At 40.6% G+C, this 24,817-nt stretch overlaps 2 protein-coding genes across 2 annotated transcripts; both read left to right on the forward strand.

Annotated features, from left to right (window-relative positions):
* The first annotated feature begins 19 nt into the window (after positions 1 to 19).
* On the forward strand, positions 20 to 4,296 carry TUBA1A (tubulin alpha 1a). The gene is made up of 4 exons (XM_007198387.3): positions 20 to 168; positions 2,236 to 2,458; positions 2,601 to 2,749; positions 3,106 to 4,296. Exons 1-4 carry the CDS (start codon positions 166 to 168, stop codon positions 4,084 to 4,086), a joined length of 1,356 nt encoding a protein of 451 aa, XP_007198449.2. The 5' UTR covers positions 20 to 165; the 3' UTR covers positions 4,087 to 4,296.
* A 17,881-nt stretch (positions 4,297 to 22,177) lies between these two features.
* Positions 22,178 to 23,655, forward strand: LOC103019391 (kelch-like protein 8). Its single transcript, XM_057556167.1, is given in 2 exon segments — positions 22,178 to 23,588; positions 23,591 to 23,655. Coding segments are annotated over 2 exon segments (1,476 nt in total).
* The last annotated feature ends 1,162 nt before the right edge of the window (positions 23,656 to 24,817 follow it).

The raw sequence follows: 24,817 nt of genomic DNA on the forward strand, positions 1-24,817 counted from the left end.
AAGGCCCCAGCCCATCCCCATGGTGACCGAGTTGTATATAGGGAGCCGCATCCGCCCATGTGCCGCAGGTTCTCTTACATCGACCGCCTAAGAGTCGCGCTGTAAGAAGCAACAACCTCTCCTCCTCCTCTCCGCCATCTGCTCGGCAGCCACAAAACAGCAACTATGGTAAGAATGTTTTCTCCGGCTCTTTGTGACCGTTGGGTGGGGTCAGCCTCCCAGGGTCTACTTGGAAAATCTTAAGCCCTTCTTCCTTTACAACTCGTTTGGATCAGTGGAGCTTTACGCTTTATTTGCGAGGTGGAGATTTGCCCCAAATCCTTGAGCCCGGCCGCCGCCGCAGTGCGGGGTGCAGGAGCCCAGCCAGAACCGCGTCCAGGGCGCAGCGGAACAGTGAGGGGAGAACAAAGGCGGCGCGGAGGGAGTGTTTGTTATCCGAGCCCTTCGTGGCAGCAAGCAGCTCATCTGTCGGTGATGAAAGGGTCTGGGGCAGGGAAGGCGATATTGGCGGCGCCTGCTCGGCCCCTGTGTGTGCGCACGGTATCCGTGTGACTCGAAGAGCCCTTCCTCGCGTTGTTCCCCAGGGACAGGGAGAGGCGGAGTCGACCAAAAAGTCGGGGGTCGGGGGGTGTTGCTGGGAAGAAGAGGTGGAGGGAAGGAAAGGAACAAAGCGGAGCTTCGTGTTAATATAAAAAGATCCCTCGCCAGTTCGTTGGCGTTTTAGAAAGATACCCATGTATTAACGGGGAAGATGGTTAGTTTCTGTTGGAACCCGTGGCGGCCGGCGTCACGGCGGCGCAGGGGCGGAGTTGTTTGTTTTTTGCTTCTCTGGCCTTGGAACCACAGGGCGGGGTTCGCCCTCACTAAGCCTCCTCTGTCAGGAGAAGACGTTTAATAAGCCTTTCATCTTTGCAGAACCGTAGGCGTTAAAAGGTTTTTCATTCACTGTTAAAACTTAGATGAAATTTTTTTTTCTTAAGGAGCAAAATCACAATTCACTTGACAAGCCCTTTAATGTCTGGTCTGGGGCCGCCCAGCCCTGACTGACACGTGTGTGTCCGTCTTCGCCGCACGTTCAGCGAGAGAGAAAGTCGATTTTGTGAGCCAGGGTGCTGTATTGCGGAGGACCCAGGGAAACGCCCTTCCCTCCCCCCACCCCCACCCCCGCCCCCATTTGTCAGTGAATAGACAACGGATAGACAAAGGAAGCTGTAGCCATAGAAGCCATAGAGAAGACACTCTCTGTTGAAGGTAATGAGTACGAATATTCTGTATTCTGTGATGGTTACAGAATCTCAGAATGAAAATACTGTTTTTTGTTTTAAATAATATTTCATTATCCCTTCACTGGGCTTTTAGTCCTTGTTTGGTAGCTTCTCATGTGCTATTTATTTGTAATTTAGGAACCGTTGTTTTAAAGATACTAATAATTTTTCAGTTTTTTGCAGTGGAGAAGATTCTGGGAAAACTTTTTTTTTTTTTTTAAGTAATGAAAATGCTGCAGACAAAGAAGACATACTCTTGTGCAGCTGTCTTTTGTTCTAGTGCATCTTCATTAATTCATTTCAATGTAGGCATATGGTCCCAGGCTGGGTCAGAGGAGGAAAACTGGCAGAATAGCACAATGAGATCATGCAGGCAGTTGCTGGAAATCGAGCTTGTTCTGGTAAATAATGTAGCAGACAGTACAGGCTGGCACCAGGCACAGCAAACGCAGCAATGCAGCAATGCAGGAGGCATTCCTTGTTTAGCTTCTAACCCGCTAGTACTGATGGATTCTGCAGAAAGACTGAAAAAGGGTGTGGCTTCCAGCCTCAGCTGCAGTACAGATGTCCATGTTGGAATACCAAGTCCTATTTAGCAGAAATGCTCATCTTTATTTAAAGGGAAAGGAGGCAGTAATATTGATTACAGTTAATTACTGATTGAATTTACTTCATTTTACAAATTCTGTGCTTTGAATATTTTTTAAATATGAGAAATCTTCTATTCAATCATGGCTTTTGGAACAATGGGCTTGCACCATGTGCTAAACAGTGCAACATTATTATTCGGACCACACGCATCTGCAGCATTCACAGCAGGTGGTTTTCCTTAACTGTTTCTATTGTGTTATGGATATGACCTCAAATAAATTTGAAGAATACTTCTACATTACTTAGTTTTAGAAATTTACTGAAAACTGAAAATGCTAATATAACTAATTTTACAGTTTTTCTCTGTTCCTTCCCACAGCGTGAGTGCATCTCCATCCACGTTGGCCAGGCTGGTGTCCAGATTGGCAATGCCTGCTGGGAGCTCTACTGCCTGGAACACGGCATCCAGCCTGATGGCCAGATGCCAAGTGACAAGACTATTGGGGGAGGAGATGACTCCTTCAACACCTTCTTCAGTGAGACAGGCGCTGGCAAGCATGTGCCCAGGGCAGTGTTTGTAGACCTGGAACCCACGGTCATTGGTGAGTTGACCTCAGTAACCCCAATGAGATCCCGGGGGTCTGGGACAGGAGGTGTGTCCTGGGGGCCCCACTGATGCCCTGGGGTCGAGCAGCCTTGTGCAGGTTGTTAGTGATGGGTGGCTGCTTCGTTTTCCTTTTCCAGATGAAGTTCGCACTGGCACCTACCGCCAGCTCTTCCACCCTGAGCAGCTCATCACAGGCAAGGAAGATGCTGCCAATAACTATGCCCGAGGTCACTACACCATTGGCAAGGAGATCATTGACCTCGTCTTGGACCGAATTCGGAAACTGGTATGTTTATTCTCAAGAATAAAGTAAATTAATGAACCTAAGGGAGATATTTGGAATATGCTCTTTTTTTCACACAGAATTGAAATGTAATAGTGAGGTTAATTATTCCTTTAAAGTTTTTTTTAAAGTTCAGTTAAAATATGAACTATTTGATGTCATTTTATAAATATTAATAAAGATATTTTTGATAAAGATGCTGAGTAAGGAAGGTCTACATTTTTAAAAAAACTGTTTCTTGTCAAAATATGATCTAAATCTTTGTAATTAATATGAAAAGTGAAAATATTTACTATGATTACTATGATGGTATCACAAAGAGCAATAACTATGTTTTTTCTATTCCTCTTTTCTAACAGGCTGACCAGTGCACAGGTCTTCAGGGCTTCTTGGTTTTCCACAGCTTTGGCGGGGGAACTGGTTCCGGGTTCACCTCCCTGCTGATGGAACGTCTCTCTGTCGATTATGGCAAGAAGTCCAAGCTGGAGTTCTCCATTTACCCAGCCCCTCAGGTTTCCACAGCTGTAGTTGAGCCCTACAACTCCATCCTCACCACCCACACCACCCTGGAGCACTCTGATTGTGCCTTCATGGTAGACAATGAGGCCATCTATGACATCTGTCGTAGAAACCTTGATATTGAGCGCCCAACATATACTAACCTGAATAGGTTGATAGGTCAAATTGTGTCCTCCATCACTGCTTCCCTGCGATTTGATGGAGCCCTGAATGTTGATCTGACAGAATTCCAGACCAACCTGGTGCCCTATCCCCGCATCCACTTCCCTCTGGCCACATATGCCCCTGTCATCTCTGCTGAGAAAGCCTACCATGAACAGCTTTCTGTAGCAGAGATCACCAATGCTTGCTTTGAGCCAGCCAACCAGATGGTGAAATGCGACCCTCGCCATGGTAAATACATGGCTTGCTGCCTGTTGTACCGTGGTGACGTGGTTCCCAAAGATGTCAATGCTGCCATTGCCACCATCAAGACCAAGCGTACCATCCAGTTTGTGGACTGGTGCCCCACTGGCTTCAAAGTTGGCATTAATTACCAGCCTCCCACTGTGGTACCTGGTGGAGACCTGGCCAAAGTACAGCGAGCTGTGTGCATGCTGAGCAACACCACAGCCATCGCTGAGGCCTGGGCTCGCCTGGACCACAAGTTTGACCTGATGTATGCCAAGCGTGCCTTTGTTCACTGGTACGTGGGTGAGGGCATGGAGGAAGGAGAGTTTTCTGAGGCCCGTGAGGACATGGCTGCCCTTGAGAAGGATTATGAGGAGGTTGGTGTGGATTCTGTTGAAGGAGAGGGAGAGGAAGAAGGAGAGGAATACTAAAGTTAAAATGTCACAAAGGTGCTGCTTTTACAGGGAAACTTATTCTGTTTTAAACGTTGAAAAGTTGTGGTCTGATCAGTTAATTTGTATGTAGCAGTGTATACTCATGTACAATTACTGACCTATGCTTTAAAACACGATGCTTTGTTATAGTTCCAAGCTATCCATTTCTCTGGTGGGTTTGAATAAAGTATTCCCTGTCTTAAATGAGCTCAGTCTTGTGCTTTCTATTTGGGTGTCTGAAAATTTTTGTCTATTCAGTAGATTGAGAAGAAAGAATAACTATTGACTGTGGTTTATACATATTGTATGCAATGATTTATTTTTTAATTTTAAATTGTCTTAGTATATTATAAAACTTATGTATAAAATATAACATGCATATCTAAAGATTACTATTAGATGTAAATCAACCGTACTTCAATTTTAAAAATCGATTAAAAAAAAAAGGCGGTAAAGATTACCATTAGATAACATCCATGCTACTTTTAAGTTTTTACTCCATTATAATAGTTACTTAAATTGCTAGTACTTTGAGAATTGATATTTGCTAATGCACAACCAAAATCTGGTTGACTGCTGAGTCTCATACAACTAACAGATAAAATGGTGAATATTCCAAATGCATCATCAGGTCTTATAAGCTTATTTTCATGCCCCTCATCTCCTTGGCAAGTGTCTAGTGCCATCATGCTTCCTCTGCCCTGGGTTCTCAAAAGTAGTCTTCTCTCCAAGCAATTTCCTACTATGCTAGACCTAGTTCTTTACTTTCTTCTCTCCAAACTTATTTTCAGCTGAATATCACACTGGAAAAGCCTGATACATTTATTCACTCTAATGTGTTAGTTATATGTCTGAACTTTAACTCTCCAAGGATATTCTTATTTTAATATGGGCCAATAACTTCAAAGGACAAAACTCTAACAGTGTAATAGTAGGCATCAACAACCAACACAGTGAATGAAACAGTTTTGGACCAAGGGGTTTTGTCAGCAATAGAGTTCAGCTGCCAGTCCAAATGACCAAAAGGCTAAGAACCCAGGAACAGCAAGTTGTTCTGTGCCATCACATTATCTTGTTCTGGGATAATACCCAGTGATGATGAAAAGATTTTTTTGGTATTAACCGCCTATTTAATCTGTTTTTTCCTTGGCACTGCCAACTAAGGGGTGTAATAGAATTGTAGTACTGGAATCTGAGTTTAATGTAAGTTAATGGAGATAATGAAGAAGAAGAAATAAGCCAAGATCAGATAATTTGAGGAACTTGCCTGGTGGTGCAGTGGATGAGACTCCACGCTCCCAATGCAGGAACCTGGGTTCGATCCCTGGTCAGGGAACTAGATTCCCACATGCATGCTGCAACTAAGAGTTCACACGCCACAACTAAGGAGCTGGTGAACCACAACTAAGGAGCCCACCTGCTGCAAATAAGACCAGGTGCAACCAAATAAATAAATTTTTTTTTAAAAAAAAGATCAACTAATTTGAAAGCCAGTTCAGAATTGCTCAGTTTTAATTAAAGCTAATGCAAACAGATCTGATGCACAAGAGTAAAAGGTCTTGCTCATTCAGATAAAAAACAATGTGGAGGGACTTCCCTGGTGGTCCAGTGGTTAAGACTCCACGCTTCCACTGCAGAGGGCATGGGTTCAATCCCTGGTTGGGGAACCAAGATCCCACATGCTGCACGGCAGGGCCCCCAAAACAATTTGGCAACTAGATCAAATGTCAGTTTTTAATGTACATTCCCAGCACACAGCAAAATATAAGGGATATGGTAGATGTACAATGGTTATTGGTTGAATGAGTAAAATGTAGGATAAAAGAGATACAAATATAAAAATCATAGAAGTTAAATAAAAGCCCTATGATCCTAATCTCAATTGTAAATATCAGTATGAATTTGTTATACATTCTCTATTATGAAAGAAAAAAAAAACATTTTATAGCTTTGTCCACTGAAAATGCCTAGAACCAATGTAACAGTAGTATCCCCAGCACTCAGATGGTGGTCGCTAAATATCATTTCTCACTGAAAGGAAGCAGGACATTTTAGAGAAATGACTAATTCCAAGCCTGGAGCGGGAAATATACAGGTTCAGCCCAAGTATTTTCTCATTCCAGAAAGGAAGGAAGATATAAAAGACTAAAGCCAAATCAAAGGGACACAGGAGTCAGGTTGAAGGGGCTCTCACTGACGGTACAACGTAAGTATTGAAAACAATACTGACTGCAATGTATTGAACCATACAAAATTTGTTAAAATCCATGAGATCATAATGGCTTTTGTTTAGTTTAAAAAAGAATGTAAAAATTACTAAAAACATTAAATAGAATGACCATATGATCCAGAAATTCCATTTCTGGGTAAATACCCAAAAGAATTGAAAGTAGGGACTCAGATATTTGTACACCCATGCTCATAGCAGCATTATTCACAATAGCCAAAAGGTGGAAGCAACCCTAATGTCCATCAATTAATGAATGAATAAACAAAATGTAATATACATACAATGGAATATTATTCAGCCTTAAAGAAGGAAATTTTGACACATGCTATAACATGGATGAACTTTGAGGACATCATTCATAAGCCAGACACAAAAGGACAAATAGTGTCTCATTCCACTTATGAGGTAACTAGAATAGTCAAATTCATAGAGACAGAAAATAGAATAGGAGTTCCCAGGGGCTGGGGGGAAGCATATAATAGGAAGTTATTGTTTACTGGATACAGTGTTTCATCTGTTTGGAATGATGAATAGTGGTGATGGTTGCACAATGATGTGAATGTACTTAATGCTACTGAATTGAACCTAGGGGCAGGACAGGAATAAAGACGCACACGTAGAGAATGGACTTGAGGACACGGGGAGGGGGAAGGATTAGCTGGGATGAAGTGAGAGAGTGGCATTGACATATATACACTACCAAATGTAAAATAGATAGCTAGTGGGAAGCAGCCGCATAGCACAGGGAGATCAGCTCGGTGCTTTGTGACCACCTAGAGGGGAGGGATAGGGAGGGTGGGAGGGAGACGCAAGAGGGAGGGGATATGGGGATATATGTATATGTATAGCTGATTCAATTTGTTATACAGCAGAAACTAACACAACAATGTAAAGCAATTATACTCCAATAAAGATGTTAAATAAAAAATAAAATTATGATAATAATAATAAAAAATGGGTTAAAATGGAAGCAACAGGGATATATTGTACAGCAGAGGGAAATATAGCCATTATTTTGTAATAACTTTTTAATTTTTATTTTTTAAGTATAGTTAATTTACAATATTTTGTAATAACTTTAAATGAAGTATAATCTATAAAAATATTGAATCACTATGTTGTACACCTGAAACTTGTATAATATTGTAAATCAACTATACTTCAGTTTTTTAAAAAGGTTAAAATGGTAAACTTTATGTTTGCATATCTTTTTTTTTTTTTTTATAAATTTATTTATTTATTTCTTTATTTTTGACTGTGTTGGGTCTTCGTTTCTGTGCGAGGGCTTTTTCTAGTTGCGGCGAGCGGGGTCCACTCTTCATCGCGGTGCGCGGGCCTCTCACTATCGCGGCCTCTCTTGTTGCAGAGCACAGGCTCCAGACGCGCAGGCTCAGTAATTGTGGCTCACAGGCCCAGTTGCTCCGCGGCATGTGGGATCTTCCCAGACCAGGGCTCGAACCCGTGTCCCCTGCATTGGCAAGCGGATTCTCAACCACTGCACCACCAGTGAAGCCCATGTTTGCATATCTTACTACAATTCAATAAACAATGGAAGCATAAACCAAAAATTTTTTTAAAAATTACCTGCAGGGGAAGGGAATATGGTCTAACCAGACTTCTTTGAATGTATTTGTTGTATTTGACTGTAGAAACATGTGACTGTATTATGTATCATACAAAAGAATTAAATCAAGGTGGAAAAAATATCTAATAATTAAAAGCAAAATGAAACCAGTGAATCTAACCAAGTATGAAGTTGGTGGCTTAATTACAAACTGGAAAATTATTTCAAGTGACTTAAAAACAAAGTAATTTGGGAATTCCCTGGCGGTTCAGTGGTTGGGACTCTGTGCTCTCACTGCCGAGGGCCCAGGTTCGATCCCCGGTCGGGGACCTAAAATCCCACAAGCTGCGGGGGGGACAGCCAAAAAAAAAGAAAGTAATTTGGTTGTATATCCATAGTAAGTATATAGCCTAAGGAAGAAAAGGAACTCCAAAAAACCAAGCTGTAAAATTAATTACATGGGACTGAGTGAACTGATGAGGATGAGTATAATTTTTGTGTCTTTCTGTCTGAATTAAAAAAAAAAATCCCACAAGGACTCAGAGGCAAAGAATATACAAATCAATTTTCACTGCAAAGTAAAGGAGCTGTTACAGTGGAGGATTACTGGACTGAATGTCAATATTATGACATAGTATGAGTGTGTTTCATGTTTGGTAATTGCAATCATTGTTGCTTTTGTTGTGGTCATCCATGTACAATGCTTGGTGTCAGTCTATTTATCTCTTGTAAAAATAAAATACAGTGTGTGTGTGTGAAAAAAAAAAAAAAGAAATGAAACAAAATTCATCAACTAAAAATTGTTGTAGAACAAGGTCTGGCAAATTAGAAAGGTTCATTCTTTACCAGTCTTTCTTCTATAAAGAGAGTTTTCACATGGTTAATTAGTAAATCATGTTCCATGTCCTGTGTTTTGTACTGAGGTTATCAAAATAGTTCTTGCTTTTCATGAGTTTACTGTATAGGTGGAAAGACATACAGTAACTAAGATAATAACACACTATACCTACAATTAGAAAGAGGTCAGTGACATGCCCCAGATTGGAGGAGGAATCGGGTAACATTACGTACTTGAGGTGACATTGAATTACTGGATAAGACTCACATTGGCCATGCAGATGGGAGGGGAAGGAGATGCCAATCCTAAAACAATCGTAAGACCACAGGGCAAGCACTAATTCTAACAGTCTCAACTAATAAAATCATCCCCACCCAGCACTCTTTTACAGCTGCAGTTTTACTTTCATCACTTGAAAACCCAAATTGGCTTTACCTGCAAAATCATATAATAAAAGTGTTACTGGTAAAAAAAAAAAAAAAAAAAAAAAAAAAAAAGTAGAGATATGAGGAACAATCCAAAATTCTAGAGATGAAAAATATATCTGAGGTTTAAAAAAAAAATACTAAATGGGATGAACAGGGGACTTACCTGGCAGTCCAATGGTTAAGACTCCATGTTTCCACTGCAGGGGGCACAGGTTTGATCCCTGGGCAGGGAGTCGGGGAACTAAGATCCTGCATGCCACACAGTGAGGCCAGAAAAAAAAAGGGATGAACAGTAGATTAGACAACAGAAGAAAAGATTAATGAATTGAAGACATAACAATAAAAAGTATCCAAAATGAAAAAAATGAAACACAGAACAACAAAAACTGAGGGAAAAAATGAACAAATATATGGATACTAAATAGAACGTAAGCAGGAGCACATTGATGATGACACAGCATTTTTAAACAGTTTATAAACCTTCAAGAATGAGATTTTAAACTTCTGGCTTTTATATTTTCTCAATTACAAACTACTTTCACATAAAATACACTGCTACAAATAAATTTAAAATAAATTTTATAAATTTATAAGGAAATATTTTTAGGATTAGAATTTAAATAACTTTAAAACACTTTTTTAATATATCATTTATTTTACTTTATTTTTTATTTTTTTAATTTTAATTTAATTTAATTTTATTTTTTGCCACACAGCTTGTGGGATCTTAGTTCCCCAACCAGGATTGAACCACCAGGGAATTCCCTGTTTTACTTTATTTTTAATTGTGGTAAAATACACATAAATAAAATTTACTGTCTATCTTAACCATTATTTAAGTGTACAGTTCAGTAGTGTTAAGTGCATTCACATTGTTGTGCAACCAATCTCCTAAATTCTTTTCACCTTGAAAAACTAAAACTCTATACCCATTGAACAATAATTCCCCACTCCACTCTCCCCTAGCCTCTGGCAACCACTGTAGTAGAGAAGAACAAATCTGACTCCATATTGGATCTGTTTCTTTTACTTCAACCTTTGTATTCTATTACTTTTTCTGTAAGTTAAGAATGTTGGGGGCTTCCCTGGTGGCAAAGTGGTTGGGAGTCTGCCTGCTAATGCAGGGGACATGGGTTCGAGCCCTGGCCTGGGAGGATCCTGCATGCCGCGGAGCAACTGGGCCCGTGCACTACAACTGCTGAGCCTGAGCTCTGGAGCCCGCAAGCCACAACTACTGAGCCCATGTGCCACAACTACTGAAGCCTGCGTGCCTAGAGCCCGTGCTCCACAACGAGAAGCCACAACAATGAGAGGCCCACGCACCACAATGAAGAGTGGCCCCCACTCGCCACAACTGAAGAAAGCTTGTGCACAGCAGCGAAGACCCAACACAGCCAGAAATAAATAAATAAATTAATTAATTAAAAAAAAAAAAGAAAGAAAGAATGTTGGGCTTCCCTGGTGGCGCAGTGGTTAAGAATCCGCCTGCCACTGCAGGGGACCCGGGTTCGATCCCTGGTCTGGGAAGATCCCGCATGCCGCGGAACAGCTAAGCCTGTGTGCCACAACTACTGAGCCTGCACTCTAGAGCCCGCGAGCCACAACTACTGAAGCCTGCACGCCTAGAGCCCGTGCTCTGCAACAAGAGAAGCCACCCAATGAGAAGCTTGCACACCACTATGAAGAGTAGCCCCCGCTCGCCGCAACTAGAGAAAAGCCCATGTGCAGCAACAAAGACCCAACGCAGCCAAAAAAAAAAAAAAAATGTTGCGGGAATTCCCTGGCTGTCCAGTGGTTAGGACTCTGCACTTTCACTGCCAAGGGCACGGGTTCGATCCCTAGTCACAGAACTAAGATCCCACAAGCAAAAAAAAAAAAAAAAGAATGTTGCCTATAGCCTGAAATATACAGGATAGCCCATTCTCAATGTTCTTACTTTCAAAGGTATAAATCTTTTCTATTCCTATAGAGATAAAAAGTTTCAGAACAAAATATACAAATAGTTCATACAGCTCAATAACAAAAATCAAAAACAATCCAATCAAAAAATGGGCAGAAGACCTAAATAGACATTTCTCCAAAGAAGACATACAGACGGTCAATAGGCACATGAAAAGATGCTCAACATCACTAATTATTAGAGAAATGCAAGTCAAAACTACAATGAGGGGCTTCCCTGGTGGCGCAGTGGTTGAGAATCTGCCTGCTAATGCAGGGGACACGGGTTCGAGCCCTGGTCTGGGAAGATCCCACATGCCACGGAGCAGCTGGGCCCGTGAGCCACAACTACTGAGCCTGCGCGTCTGGAGCCTGTGCCCCGCAACGGGAGGGGCCGCGACAGTGAAAGGCCCGCGCATCGCGATGAAGAGCGGTCCCCGCACCGCGATGAAGAGTGGCCCCCACTTGCCGTAACCAGAGAAAGCCCTCGCACGAACCGAAGACCCAACACAGCCAAAATAAATAAATAAATAAATAAATAAAGTAGCTATAAAAAAAAAAAAAAAAAATTAAAGAAAAGAGCCTTTATTTAAAAAAAAAAAAAAAAAAAAAAAAACTACAATGAGGTACCACCTCACACCAGTCAGAATGGCCATCGTTAAAAAGGTTACAAATAACAAATGCTGGAGAGGACGTGGAGAAAAGGGAACCCTCCTACACTGTTGGTGGGAATGTAAATTGGTACAGTCACTATGGAAAACAGTATGGAGGGTCCTTAAAAAACTGAAAATAGAGGTGCCATACAATACAGCAATCCCACTCCTGAGCGTATATTTGGAGAAAACTCTAATTCGAAAAGACATACGCACTGCAATGTTCATAGCCGCACTATTCACAATAGCCAAGGCATGGAAGCAAGCTAACTGTCCATCGACAGATGAATGGATAAAGAAGATATGGTGTATATATACACAGTGGAATACTACTCAGCCATAAAAAAAGAATGAAATAGTGCCATTTGCAGCAACATGGATGGACCTAGAGATTATCATACTAAGTGATGTAAGTCTGAAAGAGAAAGACAGGGGAATTCCCTGACCGTCCAGTGGTTAGGACTCTGCGCTTCCACGGCCAAGGGCCCAGGTTTCATCCCTGGTCAGGGAACTAAGATCCCACAAGCCACGTGGCATGGCCAAAAATAAAAAAAATAAAAACAGTCTTAAAAAACAGTGAAAAAAAATAATAAAGAGAAAGACAAAAACCATATGATGTCACTTATATGTGGAATCTAAAATATGATACAAATGAAGTTATTTATGAAACAGAAACAGACTCACAGACATAGAAAACAAACTGATGGTTACCAAAGAGGAAAGGAGGTGGGGTAGTGATAAATTAGGAGTTCGGGGTTAGCAGATACAAACTATTACATATAAAATAGATAAACAACGAGGTCCTACTCTATATAGCACAGGGGACTATATTCAGTATCCCATAATAAACCATAATGAAAAAGAATATGAAAAAGAATATATACATATAACTGAATTACTTGCTGTACACCAGAAACTAACACAACATTGTAAATCACCTATACTTCTATTAAAAACTTAAAAAGTTGCATAACAGAGAATAACATTTGTCTTGTCAGAGGTTTATAGGAAAATTCTGACCAGACCTATGTGGACAGTTGCAACAACAAAGGATTCTGGCACCAAGAAGTTTGCAGCAACCAACCACCCCCCCTCCCCTTTTAGTATAAAAGAAGCTTGAATTCTAACTCGGGGAAAGTGGTTCTTTGGGACACTCGTCCACCATCTTCTCAGTCTGCTGGCTTTCTGTATAAAGTCGCTATTCCTTGCGCCAAAGTGTCTCTTGATATATTGGCTTGTGGTATGGCAAGCAGTACAAGCTTAGACTCAGTAACACCACTTATTCCACTTTCTGTCTCTTAATTTGTCTATTCTAAGTACCTCAAATAATAGAATCAGACAATATTTGTCTTTTTGTGAATAGCTTATTTCACTTAGCATAACAACCTCATGGTTTGTCCACGTTATAATATAGTCAACATTTCTTTCCTTTTCAAAATTTCCTTCCTTTTTAAGGCTGAATAATATTCCATTATATGTATATACTACATTTTGTTTATCCATTCATCCATTGATGGACATTAGGGTTGCTTCCACATTTTGGCTATTGTGAATAATGCTGTCATGAAATGGGTATAAAATATCTCTTCCAGACCCTGCTTTCAATTTTTTGAGTTTTATACCCAGAAGTGGATTTGCTGGATCATAATATATGGTAATTCTATGTTTAATTTTTTTTGAGGAATTGCCACACTATTTTCCATGTAGACTAAACCATTTTACATTCCTACCAACAGTGTATAAAAGTTCCATTTTCTATATATATCCTTGCTAACACTTGTTATTTTCTGTTTTGTTTTTCTTTCCTTTTCTTTCTTTCTTTTTTTTTTTGGTTGCATTGCACGGCGTGCAGAATCTCAGTTCCCCGATCAGGGATTGAACCTGGGCCACAGCAGTGAAAGTCGGAATCCTAACCACTAGACCACCAGAGAACTTCTCTTGTTTTTCTTTTTTTTTTTTTTTTACAGTAGCCATTCTAGTGGGTGTTAGGTGGTATCTCATTGTGGTTTTGATTTGCATTTCCCAAATGATTACTGATGTTTAGTATCTCTTAATGTCCTTATTGGCCATTTGGATATCTTCTTTGGAGAAATGTCTATTCAAGTCCTTTGCTCACTTTTAAATTGGGTTGTTAGTATTAAAACACATTTATTGGGACTTCCCTGGTGGCTCAGTGGTTAAGAATCCGCCGGCCATTGCAAGGGATACGGGTTCAAGCCCTAGTCAGGGAAGATTCCCACATGCCATGGAGCAACTAAGCTTGTGTTCCACAACTACTGAGCCTGCACTCTAGAGCTCATGAGCCACAACTACTGAGCCCGCATGCCACAGCTACTGAAGCCCACACGCCTAGACCCTGTGCTACACAGCAAGAGAAGCCACTGCAATGAGAAGCCCGCGCACCACAGCAAAGAGTAGCCCCCGCTCACTGCAACTGGAGAAAGCCTTGGTGAGGCAGCAAAGACCCAACACAGTCAAAAATAAATAAATAAATAAATAAATTTATTAAAAAAAAAATAAAACACATTTATCTTGGGACTTCCCTGATGGTGCAGTGGTTAAGACTCTGAGCTCCCAATGCAGGGGGCTCAGGTTCGATCCCTGGTCAGGGAACTAGATCCAACATGCACGCCTCAACTAAGAGTTCACATACCACAACTAAGGAGCCCCCCTGACGCAGTGCCACCAAATAGATAAATAAATATTTCTTAAAAACCACATTTGGGCTTCCCTGGTGGTGCAGTGGTTGAGAATCTGCCTGCCAATGCAGGGGACACGGGTTCGAGCCCTGGTCTGGGAAGATCCCACATGCCGCGGAGCAGCTGGGCCCGTGAGCCACAATTACTGAGCCTGCGCGTCTGGAGCCTGTGCTCCGCAATGGGAGAGGCCGCGACAGTGAGAGGCCCGCGCACCGCGATGAAGAGTGGCCCCCGCTTGCCACAACTAGAGAAAGCCCTCGCACAGAAACGAAGACCCAACACAGCCATAAATAAATAAATAAATTAATTAATTTTAAAAAAAAACAAACCACATTTATCTTGCTATTTAATCTATGAGGTTATAACAATCTTGAGAAAATCAAAATGTAAAAAATTGACAGCAAAAAGAATATTTTGAGACCATTATATAAATTTTATAATTATCTTGTATGTAACAATTTCTTCATATTAAAAAGTATGGTGCTCATCCTATCCTTTTCTCTATCTTTAATTGCAATGTAACTCTTGGCCTTGAGACAACATATGTTTTGTAATTTTTTTAATCAAATGTATGGAAAGGATATATCTCAATGTAAGAATTTCTATCTTATTTATATAATGTTAAGAATTTTTATCAGAATGGATATTGAATTTTATTAAATGTGTTTCCAGTAATGTTTGGAGGCTGACATGATTTTTCTCCTTCAGCACATTATAATGAATTATTCTAAAAGCTTTTCTAATGCTGAGTCATCACTGCATTTCCAATACAAAAAACTTGGTCATGGTGATTACTCATTCTTCTAATGTGCTACCAGATTCTATCTGATGATGTGAATTTTCACTCCCACCAGCAATGTTTTGGAGTCTTATATTATTTTTAATATAAGTTCACTAGAGTCCTGAGAATGGGCTGAAGGTGAAATATTTTCTCCCTAGATTTTTACCAGTCTCACATGTTTCCAACTATCACCTTGTGCCACCAAACCTTGATTGGTGTTTCTAATTGTCCTCCTTCCAGGGAGGGATTTTGCAGCTTTTTAGCTAAAAGGAAGGTCTGTGTGTGAGTATCTCTCACACTCATACATTGTCCTCTACTAGCTTTTTATTTAGGTTGGGAGTGTGGGAGGTTGTGGGCAGGGGGAAGGAGGAATGGGAAGGCTTCACTGTCTTTGAAATGAGAGTTTCCTTTTACTTTCTTCTATTGTCTCTGAGAGCTTTGGGTCTGGAGGCCTGACCACGAGGCCATCAGCTGCCTGAGTCTAAAGCCTGGAGATGGTGGATGATCCCCAAGCCACAGAATTTTTGTCTCTGGAGAACTGCCTTCTTCAAAGAGGAGGTAGGGGAATGTGAATTGGTTATTAGTTTCCGAGTTTTGCCAAATAAAGTACAATCTAAAAAGAAAAAATACCCCATATGAGTCATATTATGTATTTTTCAATATAGACTGTACATCACACTAGAGTACATTCCAGAAAAAAAAATGTGATTCCACCAGAAGCCTATATCTTGCAGTCCAGGTAAGTAGGCCTTTGATGACCAAGCTTAATTCAGAGATAGAACTTAGAGTATCTAAAGCAGGAGGTCATTCTCAATGACTACAGGTAGTAAGAGCAGATATCCTCGTCTTGTTTCCAGTCTTAGAGAATGTTTACTATTTCACCATTAGGCATGAAGTTAGCTGTCAGTTTTTCATATATGCTCTTTATCAGGTTAAACTTTCTTTCTATTCCTAATTTGCTGAGAATTTTTTTTTAATAAGTGGATATTGGATTTTGTCAAAAATATTTTCTGAAATGATCACATGGGTTTTTTTCCTTTATCCTACTAATATGGTGAACTGGGTTCATTGCCTTTTGAATATGAAACCAACCTTGCATTTCTGGGATACACTATACTTGGTTTATATTTTAAAGCTGAGATTCTTAACCTAGGACTCTGGAAAACATAGATACTTTAGGGACTTGCCTGATGGTCCTGTGGCTAAGACTCCGTGCTCCCAATGCAGGGGGCCTGAGTTCAATCCCTGGTCAAGGAACTAGATCCCACATGCCTCAACTAAGAGTTCGCATGCCGCAACTAAAGATTCTGCACGCGGCAATGAAGACCCCGTGTGTCACAACTAAGACCCATCGCAGCCAAATAAATAAATAAATATTTTAAAAACAAACAAATAAACAAAACATAGGTACTTCATAAAGGATTCTCATGGGTTGGTGAACTCCCTGATGTTGTATGCAAAATTCTGTGTGAATACACTCATGGTAGACCATTGCCAAAGACAGCCACTAACTATTTCTCTCATCCCTGTAGGTACATGCTATGTCTCCCATCAAGAGGTGGAGTCTAGGGGCTTCCCTGGTGGTGCAGTGGTTGAGAATCTGCCTGCCAGTGCAGGGGACACGGGTTCAAGCCCTGGTCTGGGAAGATCCCACATGCTGCGGAGCAACTAGGCCCGTGAGCCACAACTACTGAGTCTGCGCGTCTGGAGCCTGTGCTCTGCAACAAGAGAGGCCGCGATAGTGAGAGGCCCGCGCACCGCGATGAAGAGTGGCTCCCACTTGCCGCAACTAGAGAAAGCCCTCGCACAGAAACGAAGACCCAACACAGCCAAAAATAAATAAAAATTAAAAAAAAAAAAAGAGGTGGAGTCTATTCCTCTCTCCTTAAAACTCATTTGGCCTTATGACTGCTTTGACTAATAGGATGTGACAGAAGAGAAGCTACACCAGATCTAGGTCAAGCCCTTAAGAAGTCTGGCAGCTTATTTTCATTCAGAGAGGTCATGTGGAAAAAAACCAGGACACCCCATCCAACAGCGAGCACAAAGACCCCAAACATGGGAATGTGACTGTCCTAGGCATTCCAGCGCCAGCTGAAATCCCAGCTGAATGCAATTACATGAGTTAGCCAGATGACACCACATGGAACAGAACTGTCCATAACCCACATAATCATAAAAAATAATAATTGTTGTTTTAAGTCAATAAGTTTTGGGGTAGTTTGTTACACAGCAATAGATATCTGATACAGGGCTTACCCACACATCTGGAGAGAAAATATACAGTTTGTTTTTATTTGTTTGTTTTTTAAAATTTCTTTTTGGCTGTGTTGGGTCTTCGTTGCTGCATGCAGGCTTTCTTTAGTTACAGCAAGTGGGGCCTACTCTTCGTTGTGGTGCACGGGCTTCTCATCGCGGTGGCTTCTCTTGTTGCAGAGCACGGGCTGTAGGCTCACGGGCTTCAGTAGTTGTGGCATGTGGGCTCAGTAGTTGTGACTTGTGGGCTCTAGAGCACAGGCTCAGTAGTTGTGGTGCATGGTCTTAGTTGCTCTGCGGCATGTGGGATCTTCCCAGACCAGGGCTCGAACCCGTGTCCCCTGCATTGGCAGGCGGATTCTCAACCACTGCACCACCAAGGAAGCCCCTAATTATTCTTTTTTTTCAGTGTTTTTGATAGATATTAGCAGTAATGTGCTTAAGATTATAATCTTTTGCCCTATGTAAGTAGACTATAGCTACTGAATTTGGCAATTGAATGAAAGGTCATATGCTTTAGCAATCTAATGCAACTGACAACCTAAGGTGAAAAATGAGAAAACTTACTGGACCATCCCTCCTCTACTCTGAAGCAAGTTTAGGTAGTGCTTGAAGGTTCTTCAAAACTCTTCACAAAAAAAATATACATATGAACATGTGAAAGTATACACACAAAAATTATATGCAGAGGAATGAACAAAAACAAACCCAAAGTTCTACACCATAAAATGTCATAAAAATATAGTTGCATACATAAACCAGCTGAATGTATTCAACTGTAATCATAAATAGTGCACCCATGGTGGGAAGTGAGTGTGATTTGAACCTGAGCTACAATCTACCTGGGTAGAGTCTGGATAAAAAATGACTGAGACATAGGGCATGGCTTCCATCTGATAAATGGGGTGGGGTAGAGAAGAGGGTTGGAAGGATAATGATAATACTGTAGACAACTAGTTCTTATCGAGTAACAGGCATAATGAATCAGAAGGGTCCAAGATAGTACGGCAAAGAGAAGCTAACCCTGGAAAAAGGAGCTTGAAGAGATCAGGTGAGGTACCCAGATAGTTCAAAGAGAATATATCAGGGACCCAGGCAAGGCCTGCTAGGCAGATTGGCTCCCATGTTAGGCATTATTTAGGGAAACAACAGCTAAATGTTCCTTTAAGTGTCCAGGATGTTGAAGGCCAAGATATCCAAGGTCTGACCTACAGAGGAAGGACAAACCCAGGATTCTGGGTGGCATTCATAGAAATCCTTGCTGCAGCATATCACAGAAGGAATGACCCAGCCCAGTGACAATATACAAGAAAGCATACCAAATGAGTTACATACTGGAACTCATGGGGAAACCCTTGATGAAGGAAACACAAGAAAACATGGTGAGAACCAAGGAAGCTGATCAGTTGTAATGCCGTAATGGAAAGATTAGAGCAGCAAGCAGTTGAAGAGATGAAGTGAGGGTCAGGAATATGGGTGCAGCCAAGAATGGCTTCTACTAGAAAAGATCTCTCATGAGGTTTCAGTCATGCTGTTGGCCAGGGCTGCAGTCTAATCTGAAGACTCAACTGAGGGAGAATTCTATTCCAAGCTCACTCCCATGGTTGTTGGCAGAATTTAGTATCTGGACAGCTGTTCAATCGAGGGCCTCAGTTCCTTGCTGCCTGTTAGCTGGAGACCTCCTGCATGCATGTGTTCCTTGACACATGGGCCTCTTCAAAGGGCAGCACAACCTGGCAATTGGCTTCCCTCAGAGCAAGTGAGCAAGAGAGAAAAAGAGAGCCCTCAAAACAGAACCCACAGTCTTTTTCCAACCTAACCTCAGAAACAACATCTTATTACTTTTGCTGTAGTCTGTTAGAAATGACTCACTAGGCCCAGCCTACTGTCAAGGGGAGAACACAGGACATGAATACTAGAAGAAGGGGTACAATGGAGGCCCCATCTTAGAGGCTGTGTATCATATTACTCAGATCTAAAAACTCTATCCCTATATTTAATTGTCACAAATATCAAATTTCTGGCAGTGATGATCTGACTGGCCCAGTTTGGGTTAGAATTTCTCCTGTGGGTCTGTTAGCCTTGGCTAGATGGGGCAAGATCATGTAATACATTTTATTATTTTTAGACACTTCTAGAGAATAGGAAATTGTTGTAGACTTGTTAGTCACATGAAAATTTGTTACAAAGATACACTATCAAGCTATTATTACAACTATATAAAAACTAAAAAGATTACTTGAGATTTAGTATTGGGAAATCAAGCTAAGGAATGTTTTCACTCAGTCTCATTGATGATTGCCTTATTCTCTAGAGCTAAAGGGAGAGAGTGAGCCATCATTTTATCACCTGCAGAGACAATTTAATGGGACAATTTAGACACATCTTGTCTAAGTCAAATTAGAAGACTCTCAGAATTATGAAGGAAGTAGTGGGGGAGAGAATAAAGAAAACAGATATAGCAGAAATAAGACCAACAAAAGGAGAGATTTTTAAAGAAAAATTCACTTGATGCCCTTGAAAGTCAAGACGTCTCAAAGGTAAATAGAAAATCATCTTTGCTGACACTGACACAATATTTACATAAAGGCAAATAACTTAAGGTAGGCTCTGAGTATCACTGCTTTGCTTCGATTGTCTTATTTTTAAAGTTATTCTGTAGGGAGTTCTGCTCTCAGTAATGGTGCAGTTTCTTGCAGACCAAGCCTACAGCAAAAAAACAACTGGAAAATATGAACAAAATTTAAAATTAAAAAATCTATTTGTAGATATCAGAGAGGTACCAAGGCAGCAAGGACTTGAGGGGCTAAAATCTCAGACAGAAAAGAACTTCTAAGAGATAAGCCTGACATTCAGTGCCTCTTTTCCCCTTAAGGCATTACTGATTCAAAAGTAGTAATGACAGTTTGAGAAGCTGAGCAAAAAGCAGTAGCTAAATGGCTGAAAAACTAAACTGGTTTTCCTGTAGTCTTACAGAGCTTGTGGGGGGGAAAAAACTGGAGGTTCAGGACCTAACAAGATAGAGGAACCCTGGCAAGCGTGCTTTACTTTTAGTTGAAACCCTCAAAGGCCTACACCTAAGGAGAGACCAGCTCCTATAAATACTAAAGCTCAACTTCTCTTTACAAAATCCCTGGCTTGATTAAGATAGTCTAAGCTTACCCTAACTGACTGTCAGAAGCAAAAACAAACCCTTGCAAGAAGAAGACTACACCATTCAGGGCTTCAAATTATCTCTTTAATTTTTCATAAACCATTTTCAGTATTAAACAACAAATTACTAGTATTCCAGACAAGATCAAATGACAAAAACTGAAGAGATATCAGAGAAGAGAAACAGATCCACAGAAGAGCCAGATACTGGAATTATCAGACTTGAACTTTAAAATAACCATAATGAATAGGTTTGAGAAATTAAATGACAAGATGGAGAAATTCCGTAGAGGAAACTGTATGAAATATGAAATGGAAATTCTAGAACTGAAAAATAATCACATTTAAGAACTCAACAGGGCTTAACAGCACACTGTACACAAATAAAAAGATAATTAGTGAACTAGAAGACAGGTCAGAAAAATCATCTAGACTGAAGCTCACAGAGATAAAAAAGAAAAAGAACGGGAATTCCCTGGTGGCCCAGTGGTTAGGACTCCTTGCTTCCACTGCAGGGCGCCTGGGTTCAATCCCTGGTTGGGGAACTAAGATCCTGCAAGCTGCGCAAAGGAACAACAGTAAGGCTAACAGTTGGCTTCTCAACAAAGTGATGAAAGCAAAAGATAATGGAACGACACATTCAAAGTGTTGCAAGATAATAACTGCCAAGCTAGAATTCTATACTCAATAAAAAAATGTCCTTCAAAAATAAAGACAAAAAAAAAAAAAAAGAAGAAGAAGACAAATTAAATACATTTTCAGACAAACAAAAACTGAGAGAACTTGCCACTGGCAGACCTGAATTAAAGGAATACTAAAGGGAATTCTTCGAATAAAAGGAAACTAATCCTAAATGGAAGCACAGATATGCAAGAAGAAATTTAGCAATAAAAAGGGTAAATAAGAAGGTAAATCCTAAAGATTACTGAGCTGACATTTAAGGATATATGAGAACAGGTAAAAATAAAGAATTTATGGAATGAAAAGCTATGATCTTCCAGGAAAACAATTTGCAGATGAATTAAAGGAGAGAATGTTTACTGTCCAGATCTGAATTGTGGCTGGAAAATTAAGCAGAAGGACTATCTCAAAGCAAAGAGCTTAAATACAAACAGAAATCATGATGGAAAATACAAGACTTAGAGGATAGATCCAGGAGACCTAATACGCAAATAATGGCAGTTCCAGAAGAGAAAAGAGAACAACAGATGGCAATACTTTAAAAAATACTATAGATTGCTGGATACAAAAATATACAAAGGCGCAAAAGAGCGCGCGTCCGTCGGGTGCTCGCGTGGGGCTGGTACGGCGCCGCTCAGGGCTGCGGGAACCTGGTAGCACGGCTGCAGCCTTGGCGAGGCCGGGAGGAACCGAGCGGAGGGACAAGCCGAGGACTGAGCTAACTGGACAATGGCAGTTAAGTAGGTTTTGGAAAATGTCTTAAGTTTAGTGAACTGCATCTACGTTCTGCCTTTTCCCCATCCTTTACAAAAGAATAAATGGGATGTTTGAGAAGAGAGCTGTATTAAAAGAAGACTGTTGTTACAAATGGCTTCAGAATCTATGAATGCAAAACAAGCTAGGAATCGCTTCACAAAGGGGAAAAGGCAACAGCACCAGCAAATAAAGAACAGATCTTCACCTGGTGATGGTGATGGAGAAGACTCCTTTATCTTTGAAACAAATGAAGCTTGGAAAGATTTTCATGGTTCTCTTCTTCAGTTTTATGAAAATGGAGAACTCTGTGATATCACATTGAAGGTTGAACTGGTGGCTAGAGCTTGTTGTGAATACATGAAGTTACATTTTCATCCCTCCAGTTGTCTGGCAGTAAGAGTCTTTGCAGAAAGTCACAGTCGTACAGACTTAATGGACATGGTGGATCAGTATGCCTGTGAGCATTTTCCTGAAGTGGTGGAGTGTGAAGACTTTGTTCATTTGCCGCTGTTGCCAGGTGATTTTCTTATGGGTGCTGTGGCAAAAGAACAGATTGTCAAAGAAAACCTAAAATGTAGAGATTTATTGGATGAAGCAAGAAATTACCACCTTCACTTGAGTAGCAGGGCAGTACCTGACTTTGAATACTCCTTTCGGACTACCCCAAGGAAACATACTGCTGGTGTGCTCTTTTATGTAGGTGGTCAAGGTGGATCAGGCGACCCCTTTCGCAGTATCGAATGCTATTCTATCAACAAAAACAGTTGGTTCTTTGGACCAGAAACGAACAGTCGAAGGCGACATGTGGGTGTAATCTCAGTGGAAGGTAAAGTGTATGCAGTGGGTGGACATGATGGAAATGAACATTTAGGTAGTATGGAGATGTTTGATTGTCTCACTATTAAATGGATGATGAAGGTATCAGTGAACACAAAGAGGTGAGGAATTGCCTTGGCCTCCTTGGGAGGCCCGATTTATGCAATTGGAAGGTTAAATGACAACACTTGCTTCAACGATGTTGAGAGATATGACATAGAATCTGATCAGTGGAGTACAGTGGCACCAGTGAATACTCCCCGTGGAGGAGTTGACTCTGTGACTCTTGTGAACCATGTTTATGCAGTAGGTGGCAAGGATGGAGTAGCTTCTCTATCTAGTGTGGAGAGGTGTGATCCACATCTCGATAAATGGATAGAAGTTAAAGAGATGGGTCAGCGAAGAGCAGGCAATGGAGTTAGTGAGCTCCATGGTTGCTTACATGTTGTTGGTGGTTTTGATGATAATTCTCCTCTGAGTTCAGTTGAGCGGTATGATCCTCGAAGCAACAAGTGGGATTATGTAGCAGCCCTTACCACTCCCGGGGGTGGAGTGGGGATCACAACAGTGATGGGCAAAATCTTTGCAGTTGGTCGTCATAATGGCAATGCATACTTAAATACAGTAGATGCATTTGATCCAGTGCTGAACAGGTGGGAGCTTGTTGGATCTGTGTCTCACTGCAGAGCTGGAGCAGGTGTAGCTGTGTGTGCCTAACTAGGCAAATTCAAGATGTAGGTCGTGGATCCAATAATGTGGTTGACTGTATGTGACTTGAGTTCTAGCCACCAACAATTTAATCATATCTGATAGGCAAGAAAGACTACCAGGATTTTGTAATGGCCACCTTTGAACAGTTTTAACTACTACTAGAGTCTCATTTAAATGTAAGCTGTTGTATTGTGACTAAGTGCAACTTTTGAAATGGTAGCTGAAACTACTCGTAATAAAGTTCCCACTTGAACAAATAATGAAGTAGGGAAGGAAGACACTCTAACCTGAAACCATACGTCCTCCAAAGAAAATGTGTTTAAAGGCGTGCCAAAACCTTGAAATTCCTTTTTTCTAAAAACTATGGATGAATCAAAATGTAAAATGAAGTCATTTGCTGAGCTTTACCTTTTGCCTAAAGGTGTTAACCTTAGGCAGTGGACTTTTCCTAGAGGGGAGATTGTGAACCTATTCATCAACACAAGGATATCAGGACACATAACAGACCTGCAACATTTGAAGATCTTTTCTACTTGGTGCTGATGAATTTATGCCTTGTTTTTTTCTAGGTGTTGATTTTTCAGTCCCTTGAATATTTACAGAAATAGGAAAAATGTTTCATCTTTCTGAGTGCCCTTTGGCTGTGTTTTCAGAAGCTTATAGGAATGCTGTAGGAAGCCCTTAATTTCAGTTTGAATTGTTAGGACACCAAAAGATCTAACTGAACTAATTCCACCTGAATGAATCTGCACTTTTATTTTTTCATCTCATGCCAAAAGGATTTGTTTCATAATCAAAAATTGAACCAGAGGGGACATTAGAGGAGAAGGCTTTAAAGTCGACATTATTCTAGTGCCCACTCGAGAGCCTTGAGAGGGAATGGTGTCCGTTACATGACTCCCCAATGAGGGGACTCCAAAAATATGTTTAACGCTCTTCTTTGATTTAATCATTTCATTTTGAACCCAAGATTTATTATCTTTCTATTTTGCTATTTGCCACCATCATAGTTTTTCTAAACTGTACAGAGTCTGGATTTATTTATTATCAGAAAATGAATGCATTTTTGCAAAAACCCTTTATAGACTGTAGCTGAACTGTTGATTACCTCAAGTCCATCATTACCAATAAAAGATATTGTAAAAACAAACAAAAAAAATAGAAAAATCAACTACATTTTTACATACCAAAAATGATTAGAAATTTTAATTTTACAAAGGATAT

This window comes from Balaenoptera acutorostrata, chromosome 11, assembly GCF_949987535.1.
Source record: "Balaenoptera acutorostrata chromosome 11, mBalAcu1.1, whole genome shotgun sequence".
Classification (NCBI taxonomy): domain Eukaryota; kingdom Metazoa; phylum Chordata; class Mammalia; order Artiodactyla; family Balaenopteridae; genus Balaenoptera; species Balaenoptera acutorostrata.

Coding starts and splice junctions, on each gene's coding strand:
- TUBA1A (XM_007198387.3), top strand. Junction 2,459..2,600: donor CCTGGAACCCACGGTCATTG/GTGAGTTGACCT, acceptor TTCCTTTTCCAG/ATGAAGTTCGCACTGGCACC. Junction 2,750..3,105: donor TGGACCGAATTCGGAAACTG/GTATGTTTATTC, acceptor CTTTTCTAACAG/GCTGACCAGTGCACAGGTCT.